Source organism: Hyalella azteca, unplaced genomic scaffold (assembly GCF_000764305.2).
Source record: "Hyalella azteca isolate HAZT.00-mixed unplaced genomic scaffold, Hazt_2.0.2 contig12222, whole genome shotgun sequence".
NCBI classification, from domain to species: Eukaryota; Metazoa; Arthropoda; class Malacostraca; order Amphipoda; family Hyalellidae; genus Hyalella; species Hyalella azteca.
Genome location: NW_025942185.1, coordinates 86542 through 98318, shown reverse-complemented (window position 1 = coordinate 98318; position 11777 = coordinate 86542). Strand labels below are relative to the sequence as shown.

At 44.1% G+C, this 11777-nt stretch overlaps 1 protein-coding gene across 1 annotated transcript; it reads left to right on the top strand.

Moving 5' to 3' along the window:
• The first annotated feature begins 5889 nt into the window (after window positions 1–5889).
• On the top strand, window positions 5890–10545 carry LOC125178730. Its single transcript, XM_047883196.1, has 3 exons — window positions 5890–8533; window positions 8822–9567; window positions 10453–10545. Exons 1-3 carry the CDS (start codon window positions 5890–5892, stop codon window positions 10543–10545), a joined length of 3483 nt encoding a protein of 1160 aa, XP_047739152.1.
• Window positions 10546–11777: the final 1232 nt, after the last annotated feature.

Genomic DNA, 11777 nt, shown 5'->3' with positions numbered 1-11777 from the left:
TTTCTTCGTTTGATAAAAGGGCGATAATTGTTTTCGTATGCTGAACTCTACGCTGGTTCTTAAATTTCGTCCATTTGGGTCGAAATAGGAGGGATGTTTATATAGTAAATATACCATATTAAAATTACGCAGCGCTGTGGCCGACGTTTAGCGAATGTGCTCCATGTAACTACATCTGTTGGACACAGACGCCATTACGGAACCATCCGATGTAGTCTACATTTCTTTACGTGATTTTAAAATATTTATACATGAGAATCCCTCGAAATTCGAAGTGCGTGCCGCAATACGATTTCTCTGTGTGAAAGGCGTCAACTCTGTTGACATTAATAGCCAAATCAGTGAAGTGTATGAGAAAAATATTGTAAGTGATAGAATGGTGTGTAAATGGGGTAAGGCCTTTAAAGCTGTCCGCACAAAAGTGCGTGATGAGAAACGAAGTGGGAGATCTTCAGTTATTATTGATGATCTCATTCAAAAAGTGGACTGTAAAGTGAAAGAGAATTAAACGATTCACGATTCCGTACTTGCTGAGAAGTCTTGTTTTTGCCGTGGGCCACCATTTAGCTTCTAAATAAGTCTTGGAGCTAACGACCAGCTTCAGTGTGCAAATAACTTAACCCAGCCACGGAGCTAAAGACCGCAGACTATGCTGAAACATCGTTATCCAGACGAATGACGAATTGTTTACAGATAATAGCACCGTAGATCATCAGCCAACAGTTGAACATGCTCGACCATAAGCAGGCAGTTCAGCTAGCGTCTGGCCTCACCTGCTCCGGCTTAACCTCTTCTGGTCTAACCTCTTCATGCTACCCCGGCTCACAACTTTCTTGCAGCCAATGACTGGCTCTAACTGCTCATTTGCCTCTTATCTCTAACTTCATGCAGCCAATGCAATTACGTTAGGTACACATAGGTTTGTATTGGTTAGAGTAATGTTGCAACGTGTGTAAGTTAGGCCAGAAGAGGTTGGGCCGGAGTAGATTTGATCACATGCAGCATGACCCTGCTGAACTTGCGCATGCGTAAGCGATGGCTGTGGACAATTAGTAGCATATACGGCTAACAGTGCTTTATATTTAAGCAATTGGCTTCATAGACTGCTATGACCTCTAGTGTGCTTACTCACGGAAAATAGAACAATTATGAAACTGGGCAAAGCTGGCCTCCGGCATGCAACATATAAGTTTCATGCTGTCAAGAAGTGTTCTTTACGAAATTGTCTAGTCACGTTGTTTAATCAAGCGGCAAGCTTATTTAATGGCGGCATTCAAGAGCTGGTCCCAAGATACGATAAGTCTCGCAATATTAATGGATATTATGTAGAAAAATAGAGTTACGTATGGCATTGCATGTGAATAACTTATTTTTGACATCAATGTATTTGTTTTTTCTTCATATCAAAATGGCACTTACTGTACTATAACGCATCGTAGAAACGTGATTCCACCAGGCCATCAGTGACGGTAATGAGCACCTTTTGATATTTTTTCTCTTTTCTTAGTTCAAGTATCATGAAAACACGAATTCTACAGTACGATATTTCGTTGAGTCGTATGTATCGCAAACATGAAGCCATGATATGAGCTTTCAACATACACATGTTTATCTTAATTTTAGTGACGGCTTGCTGCTACGCTAACTTCTCTAATGGTAGTGGCAGATGAATGTTGAACTAACCTCTTCAACAGACTCACGTAGCTACTATAAGTGGCAGCTGACGGTTGGGCTAACCTCATCAACAGACACACGTAGCTACTGTAAGTGGCAGCTGACGGTTGAACTAACCTCTTCAACAGAAATTCACGTAGCTACTTTAAGTGGCAGCTGACTCTTGGACTAACCTCATCAAAAGACACACGTAGCTACTGTAAGTGGCTGCTGACTGTTGGACTAACCTCATCAACAGACTCACGTAGCTACTGTAAGTGGCTGCTGACTGTTGGGCTAACCTCATCAATTGACTCACGTAGCTACTGTAAGTGGCTGCCGACTGTTGGGCTAACCTCAACAGTACACACGTAGCTACTGTAAGTGGCTGCTGACTGTTGGACTAACCTCATCAACAGACACACGTAGCTAATGTAAGTGGCTGCTGACTGTTGGCTAACCTCTTCAACAGTGCACACGTAGCTACTGTAAGTGGCTGCTGACTGTTGGGCTAACCTCTTCAACAGACTCACGTAGCTACTGTAAGTGGCTGCTGACTGTTGGACTAACCTCATCAACAGACACACGTAGCTACTGTAAGTGGCTGCTGACTGTTGGACTAACCTTATCAACAGACTCACGTAGCTACTGTTCGTGGTAGCAGACTGTTGAGCTTTTTGAGCTTCACTAACGAGTGGTGATTAAAATTTTCTTCTTCCTGTCAAAATATTATTGCATGAATGCTGGCAAAAATATTTTTACGAGGAGTACGAGGAGTAGGGATGGTGTTTTGCAGTTTTCCAACAACTGCTGACCACCTTTAGGATGTGGTCAGAGGCCGTTTTGAGTTTTTACTCATCAGTTATAAATAACCAAGTTATTCATTTATTCATTATGAGAAAACGACATGCACGTGTGGAGATGTGAAATTCAAATGCTTTGCATGAGTCATGCGTTGTGCAGGTCGACGTCAGGTCTAATTTTACTCGTTGGCATCTACGGTCTACGACTCAAGCGGCGGCCTCACGCCTTCGTCCATCTAGTCAGGAGCTAAAAATCTAATAGAAAATTCCTCGCTATAATGAGATGCTAATAAATAATTTTGCTATATGTCTCGACCTAGGACGATAATAAATTTATAAGACCGAATTTTTTTACTACTTTTTACCTTGTTTTGACGTGCGTTTCCACGATATAAATCAGCTCGGTGAGGAATCTTCTTGTTTTAGAAAATATTAATTGGAAAGAGAAAAGATTAGTTCGGCTAATATTTCCACTTAAAGATAACTCAATGAAAGTTATTGGTTATCATTATGACCGCTAAACGTTTTGTGCGATAATTATTATATGCATTTGATAACATTAAAAAAAAACGAGAAAACCGTTTTGGCAGGTTGAGTATAAATGTATACCTAACTCATTTTCAAGGAGTATTTAAATAATTTTGCGCCGCATGCTTACTCATCAGCGTATGTCAGATAACTTCTCACTCACATTCATCTGCTTACTCATCAGCATATGACGGATTACTCCTCACATTCACCTGATGACTCATTAGCGGATAACTCCTCCACTCCATAATAATATTCAACATTCATCAGCGTACTTCAGATAACTCATCTCATCGCATACCATAGATACCTCTCAGACTGTTTGAACCCAAGTTTGTGAGTATCGTCGTCTTCATCGTGGCAAACTCCAAACCCAAGTCGCATTGTTGACAAATGAGCTCGTGAGCCCAGCAGGTAAAAGATGATGGATGCACCACGCGCCGTGCATGGTAGAGCGATCTTGTTGATGTCATCCACGCACTACTGAAATTACGGCCGTCATATCGCCGGCCGGCAAATTGTCGTTCATTCATCAGCCACCTGCAAGTAGCATTGCGTTCCTGATTGGGTTGGATTGACGCTAAGCACGCAATAAGGAATTATCGCATATACTGCCGACAAAACTTTGCTTTCCTCTAAGTCTAGGATCTTGATCTTCGCAACCCAAAGCAACCCCAGTGTGAACGTTAAATGAGAAATCTTTGCGGATACAAATTTGCACAAAACGCTGCCCATTGCGTCGCTTAATGAATAGTATTCTTTTCTTCGAGTCTGAAGGAAAAATGCAATGTGCTCTCGCCAATTTATTACTCAGCGCAGGTGTTACTAGCTGTCGCTTCTAAAAACTGAGTGAAATTGAACTCCCAGTTCAATAGTTGCTTATATTTATGAGAAAATATTTCTAGCAGGCCTGATTGCATGTCCCGCGGCAGTTTCAGATTCCTCTATCATAGCTCAGAGTATCTGAAATATATCTCGAGAAAGACACCAGAAGGTCGTGGTGGATTTCGCGGTCGTGGTGGAACTGCAATCTAATAATTTTTCAGAAGAGAGTAGCTGGAAAAACGCAACATATCTTCGATGGAGTAGCTATCAACACGCAACATATATCTTCGAGGGAGTAGCAAACAACATGCAACATATCTTCGAGAGAGTAGCAATAACAACACGCAACATATCTTGGAGAGAGTAGCTGACAACACGCAACATATATTCGAGAGAGTAGATAACATGCAACGCCTATTTGAAGGAGTATATAGCTATACATAACATCTCTTGAAAGGAGTAGATGACAACAGAACCAATTAACACCTCTTCCTCTCGCACACCTCTGTGAGGGAGCAAAAGAACCACGTAACAAGTTTGCAGGAAAAGCAGAAGGACCGGGCAACATGGAAAACCACAAGAAAAGGACGAAGCATGCAGCGCGTTCTGTGTGTCATTTCATTTTCTGTTAAATTGCTTAGGTGGCTATGTTCAGATCAAAAACTCTATATTTGGTCGCGCAAAAAATCGCTCCCCGTCTTGTTTGTTCTTATAGCAGTTGTGCCAGCCGCAGCAGCTGTAGCAGCATGTATGGCAGCAGCAGTTGCATGAGCACACCATTGAACAGGGTCGGCAAAAGTTGCAGTATAGTAGTGGCATGTGAAGTAGTTGCAGTTACAAGGTTGAAAGAATAAATAGCAGGAGTACGGCAGGCGTAGGATGTGCTGCAGCAGTAGCAGGATAGTCTGTGGACCGATCAACAACTGTAGCATCTGGTTCAGCAGCAGTGGGAGTATCAGTGATAGTACAAGTAGCAGCAGCGAGAGTACCAGTGGCAGTACCAGCAGCAATAGCAACAAGTGAAGCAGCAGAGGCAGCAGCAGCGGCAGCAGCGGTAGTAGCAATAGCAGTAGTAGTAGAGGCGAAAGTAGAACTAGCAGTAAAGAAGTAGCAGTTAGCAGTAGAAAAATAGGAGTTAGTAGTAGAGTAGCAGGAGCAACAAACGAGTTGCAGTTGAAGTAGCAGTAGCAGCAGAGGAGTAGCAGTTAGAAAAGGAGTAGCAACAGTTGGGAATGCGTCTTGTGTGCGGTTTACTGTATTAGTCATCGACTCCTGCCACGCTATTGAGGGCATTGCCAAACTACCGCCATAATGTGTCACGCACTGAAAAATTAACCAGCAAACGAAGCCACATCGAGGCAACGATATTCCTGTCACGAAGAACGTCAAACTTTTTCACACCATTGTTTTGGGTTGTCACGGTGGCTTCGTAAAAAATATGAGACAAGGAGAAACATCACACTATTTAGGGCAATAGCCAAAGCGTGAAATTTATCGTTTAAATTCTATTTTAATTCATGCATGAAAAATAAGTTGCGAAGGTTAAAAATATAACTCAGTACTCACTGCAGTGAGTGACAGAGAGCGCATTTTCTCGTCGACGAAAACTTGAGGTCACGGACAGACGGACGGACCGACGGACAGACAGACAGACGGACGGACGGACATGGCGAGTATTAAATATAAGGTTCCTTTAAAAATATTGTCCGCCTGGTGCGTGTGTATCGTACGCAGCAGAACCGTAGTCGATTTTAATTTACGGATAGGATTCAGTTCGATGCTGGCTCTCGATTTACCTGGTCGAGGGAAATATTTGGTACGTGTTTTACTGACGACTTGTGTTCTTGTATTTACGTGATTTTACGTCTTGATGTGCTTATGATCGAAATAAAATGTTTTACTCAGCTTAATTATCATATGTGCAATACTAGTTTATTCTAATTTTATCCGTTTTGTTTCAGAAACCGATTTTAATATGAAAGTAATAAGAAGTCGCGTTTTCAAAATCCTTCGTAACTACGAAAGATTCTACAGTTTCAAATAAGTAAACGACTGGATAACAAAGTCAACTGAACTAGCCATGCATCGTACCCCACCTCGCGGTGACGTCAAACTTCCGTCAGCTAAGCTTAGTGCGGTGACGAAGAAAAGGAACGAAGTAGAGGAGTTGCTGTCCAACCAAACTCTTGACCTCGAACTGATTAGGAAGCTTTATACTGAATATCTCGTTAAAGTCGACAATCTACTGGAATCTTGTGACAGCCAGGAGCTTGGTGAATGGGTCCATCCTCACAAAAAACGGATCGATTCATTCCGTGATCGCATCGAAGGGCTTTTTGCTTCTCATAGGGAGGTGGATTGCGCAAGTCGAACCGAAGCAAGGTCTTCACGCTCGGTCCGTTCTCATCATACGTCTGCGTCGAGTACGTCATCAGCACGAATCCGCCTGGCAGAAAAGAAGGCAAAGACTATCGCCGATAAGCAACTTCTCGAAAAAGCGAAAGCTCTGGAGTGTGAGGAACTGGCCCTAAAACGCGAACAGGCAAGATTGCAGGATTTCAAGAGGAGAGTTGAGGTTGAACGCGCTGAAATCGAAAACCAGGTTTTAGAAGCTGAACTCGATAAAATCGAAAGGAGCAGCTCCTCGTACGATCGACGCTCATCAGTTCATTCGATATACGACGTTGGTGGAGCCACCCATGGCGTTGCAGCGCGAGATTCGGAGGTCGTTCTTCCCAATGCGCAAAGTGACTCCCTTCTTCACGTTCTTACGAGACAGAACGAGATCTCGAGCAATTTGATTATTAATCAGCAACAAAGCTTCTTGCCCAAGCGTGAACTGCAATCCTTCGATGGATCTGACGCAACAGAATTCAATGTGTTTCTGCGTAAGTTCGATAAAATGATAGAAACGAGATGCTCCGATCCTGCGGACAGACTATCATACCTAGAGCAATTTACAGCGGGCGAAGCACAGAAGTTGGTGAAAAGTTGCATCAATGACGATCCCGACATTGCTTACCGGCAGGCCAGAACTCTGCTTAAAGAAGAATTCGGGAATGAGTTTAAAATTGCGCACGAATACTTGGAACGCTTGAATAAGTGGCCTCAGATAAAGGGCGAGGATGTCGGAGCATTACAAGATCTCTCCATTTACTTGCTTCGATGCCAGAGTTATCTCGAATCTGCTTCCCCGAGCAACCCTCTGAACAGCCCTGTAGAAATAATGAACATTATTCAGAAGTTACCTTACAAGACCAGGGAGCAGTGGCGTCGTAAGGCTTATCAGAAGCAGAAGAACGCCCAAAATGTGCACTTCGGCGATCTCGTTAACTTCATTCGTGAAGAGGTTGCCCTTTTGAAACAACCCCTGTTCGGACAGATTACCGATCCCCGAACCACAACGAAGGACAAGGGTAATAAAACCAAGGTCAACGCCACGATGCTCCATGACGCGAAGATTTCGGTGCACTGTGATTACTGTGAAGGTGCAAATCATTCCTTGGAACAGTGTTCAAGTTTCAAGTCCAGATCCTTTAAGGAAAAATCGGAGTTCGTCAAGAAGCACAATCTTTGTTTCGGATGTCTTCGACGAGGTCATACGTCGAAATTTTGCAAGAACAGAAGATCTTGTGCGTTATGTCGCGGGAGGCATCCAACTATCATGCATGACCCGACGCTTCGAATGGTCGAGAGGGTTCCCCTCTCCGCTGAACCGGGGAGTGGGTCCGAAGCTAAGTCTGATATTCCGTCGGAGTTAGACGTATCCGGGGAAAGCGATCGCTCCTCTACTTCAGCCAGGGCAAGTTTCGTCGGTGGGGCCGGTGGGATTAAAGGCCGCGTTATGTGTCCAATAATTGCCGCTAAAATTAGGATTCGAAATGGTCAATTTATCACGGTGAACGTCGCTCTCGACAGCCATTCATCGGATAGCTGGATTAGGGACGATCTAATTGAACAGTTGGGTGCCGGTACTCGCCCCACAAAGGTTTTTTTGAGCACCATGGAAAACGTGAAGAAGGAATTGACGACTGCTATTTTGACCCATTTGGAGATCTCTCCGCTAGATGACAGTAAATTAACGTCGATTCCCATTCTGTTTACGAAGCCTTCAGAAAGCTGGCCTTTTTCAAGAGACGATATTCCCACCTACAAAGACGTCGAAAATTTGCCTTATTTGGAAGATGTGCCATTCGATTTTGTGACCGTCGATGTTGGCGTCCTGATAGGCATGAACTCGCCTGGTCTCATTAAGACCTACTCAACGGTTAGTGGCGAGTGGGAGCAACCGTTTGCATCGCTTCACTGGCTCGGTTGGGCGTTCAACGGTCCAATTGCAGGACGTCAGCAGGGAGCGCGTTGCAAGCGGTCGTGGTTGAATATTCAAAACCTAGAAGCGGACATCGAACGCTTCTTTTCGCACGATTACTTCGAGCCGGACGACCAGCCCACAACGTCGGTCGAAGACGAAAGATGGCTCAATAAGGTTAAAACCAGTTTACGACGGACTTCGAATGGAAATTATGAGATCGCGTTGCCGTTCTACGACGACAACGTTTCGTTCCCGCTGAATAGAAGACAGGTCGAGGCAAGGTTTGCGTCTTTGCTAAGGAAATTCCGGAAGGACGAACGATTTGCGAACGACTACACAACCTTCATGAATGGATTGTTGGAAAAGGGTTATATTGAGAAAGTACCCGAAGATGATATCGTGGTTCTTGACGGTAAGGTATGGTACTTGACCCACCATGCTGTGTACCATAAAACGAAGAAAAAAATTAGAGTGGTTTTTGACTGTTCTTTGAAATTCAATGGAGTGTCTTTGAATGAAAAGTTGATTCAAGGTCCAGATTTGACAAATAATTTGACTGGCGTCCTTCTACGCTTCAGGGAAAGTTATTGTGCATTTACTGCAGACATTGAACAAATGTTTTATCAGGTCCAAGTGCCTTCGAAGCAGGCAAACTTTTTAAGATTTCTATGGATCGATGATTCGACCGGTTCGGTTTCAGAGTATCGGCTTAAAGTCCATGTATTTGGTGCTCGTAGTTCGCCGAGTGTTGCCAATTTTGCCCTGAGACAAGCCGCCGTCGACTTTTCAACTGACCCGCGAACGAAAAGTGCGATTTTCAACAACTTTTACGTGGACGATGTTCTTAAATCAGTCGAAGGGGTGCAAGAAGCGGCAACCTTGTATAGGAACATCGGGAGGGTCCTTTCGCAGGGAGGCTTCAAGTTGACCGGATTTTGTGCCAATTCTAAGGAGCTCGTGCATTTGGTTCTTGGCGTCGGAGAGTCGAGCGTTGTCGGACCTGTTCATGAAATAACCGGACATGCACCAAATAGCAAGACTTTGGGTCTCGCCTGGAACACCCAGGGAGACGTTTTAATGTACAATTTCGACCGGCTTGGCCGAGGGGCGACTCGTCGAGATGTCTTGAGCATTGTTGCATCAATATACGACCCCTTGGGCGTTGCGTCACCCACTATAGTCAGAGGCAGGAAAATATTCCAGGAGTGTTGCCGCCTCAAGTTGGCCTGGGACGACGTGCTGCCTCCCATCTTGCACAATGCTTGGGTGAAGTGGTTAGACGGCATCAAAGAATTGAACTTGATCAAGATCCCGAGATGTATTAGAACCCCAAGGATCACCACAGGCGAGGCAGAATCAGTCGAACTTCATGTATTTTGTGACGGAAGTGAAATGGCCTATGGAGCCGTTGCCTACGCAAGATTCGTTTCATCACGTGAAGTGGAAGTAAGTCCACCTTTGTTTGCTAAGTCACGCTTAACGCCCTTGAATAGGAATACCCTAAGAACCATACCTAGGATCGAACTCAGCAGTGCCAAGTTGGGCGTAGAAATGGCTTGCGTACTGAAAAGGGAGTCTCAAATTTCATTCGAAAGGTGTTATTTTTGGTCAGACTCGATGACAGTTCTCGGCTACATCAAGAACGAGACCAAGCGGTTCCATCGTTTTGTGAGCAACCGTATTTCTTTCATTAGGTGCCATACATCTCCGACAGATTGGAACCACGTGTCGTCAACAAACAACCCCGCCGATATTATTAGCCGAGGTTGTACGGCAAGTGAATTGTCCACCAGTGAGCTTTGGAACAGTGGTCCTACATTTCTCAGAGAGGCGCTTCCGGTTCCCTTGGAGGTAATTTTATCCGTTTTGTTTCAGAAACCGATTTTAATATGAAAGTAATAAGAAGTCGCGTTTTCAAAATCCTTCGTAACTACGAAAGATTCTACAGCGAGCACAATAGTGCATTTTTTGCATAAATGAGAAAATGCGCTAAAAATATACGCCGAAAGATAATTTCCTTAAGTGCAGTGATTGTTGCAGTCGGGATGTGTTGAACGGGGGTGTTAGGGTATCATTGAACGTAATGTCTGTTCTCAAGTTATTATCATTAATCGCGTACTTGGCGTATTCAAAGGCCTCGCACCTACAACAATTGTTCACCTGCGACCGACAGGCGCAGGTGGCAGGCGGCCAGGCCTGCAAGGTCATCCCTAAGAAAAGAAGTCGGAGTAGGCGATGGTGAAGTGATTCACCCTCTTAGAAGTAGCCGCGACGCGATGTCATGGAGGATTGCAATGGCGGTGAAGTGATTCGTACCCAAAAACGTTTCAGCACTCTCATGAAGGTTTGTCATGGGAGCGAGGTGATTCATCCTCCCGGGAGGTAGCCGCGCTGACATGGGAGCTGGCCATGGCGGCGAAGTGATTCATCCTCTTAGGGGTAGCCACGCTGTGATGGAAGTTTGCCATGGCGGCAAAGAGATTCAAACCTTCGAGCGTAGCCGCGCTATCATCGAGGTTCACCACAGGTTTCCTCTTACCGATTGACTCGTACAAAATCAGATGATGAGCGTCAACAATAAAACATAGTAGTACTACGACAGGTACTAATGAGACGGGCACTGTACCTTGATCCGCCCTTCATACACAACTACTGGAGACGAGAATGCACGAAAACTCAATGCATTATATTATGGATGCGGTAATATTACCCACAATTGAAAAAAAACATTCTTCTGCTGAAATCATGGCGCTAGAAAACGATTCTTTCAGCTAACATGGCTTTCAACTGGGACTTTGCGATTCCATTTGGCTAGGAACGCGCGCCTGCTGTAGTAGCGAGTTGATTTTCACGGTAGCGGTAGCGAGCTGATTGCCACAGCATTGACAACAAGTTGATTATCGTGGCAGCAGCAATGGATTGATTATCACGGCAGCAGCAATGGATTGATTATCACGGCAGCAGCAATGGATTGATTATCATGGCAGCNCGGCAGTGGCAGGCCGCCATGATATCGTGCCAAGATGGTCTCAGCGATGGCACATGCGGAAGCCTCGCAGCTGGTGCCGCCTACCAGCTGGCCGATATCTCATTGTGTTCGACGCGGCCTTGCTGCCTCGGCCGGGTGACTGAGACCGCAGGAATGCAAGCAACAAAGTTGAGCGCTTCCTCGTGTCGCGAGCTGCAAAAATTTCCGATCTGAGTTTCACGTGTCGCCTTTTTTTTCTTCACGCAAAATTCCTGCATACAAAATTCAGTTGATGGTCCACGACAATATCGAGAATTTAACTCAAAACAGCGTCTCCATTTATAACCGAAGCTTTTTTGATTCGTCAAAAAGATGAAAAATATTTTATAAATTTGTCAGAAACTGAAAGAAAACTTTAGCATGACAATGTTTAAGAAGTAAAATTCATAGCTACTGAAGTGTGTCGATGAATTCCAGAAAAATTATGGTATTTTCTTTTATTTATTTCTTTTCATTTATTTTTTGATCTATTGAGCAGTTTCCTTAAAGTGGATTGCTAATTGTAATTCAGGTAATAAAATAGTAATCTTAAAACCTTATATTTGATGGTCCTATTGCATTTACTGCAATATTCTTATGTCAGTCTAAAAATGACTGGTTTCTAATACAATTTACCCAACACATACAA

Coding starts and splice junctions, on each gene's coding strand:
- LOC125178730 (XM_047883196.1), top strand. CDS start 5,890: ATGCATCGTACCCCACCTCGCGGTGACGTCAAACTTCCGTCAGCTAAG. Junction 8,534..8,821: donor TGATATCGTGGTTCTTGACG/GTAAGGTATGGT, acceptor GTTCGGTTTCAG/AGTATCGGCTTAAAGTCCAT. Junction 9,568..10,452: donor TTTCATCACGTGAAGTGGAA/GTAAGTCCACCT, acceptor AAAACGTTTCAG/CACTCTCATGAAGGTTTGTC.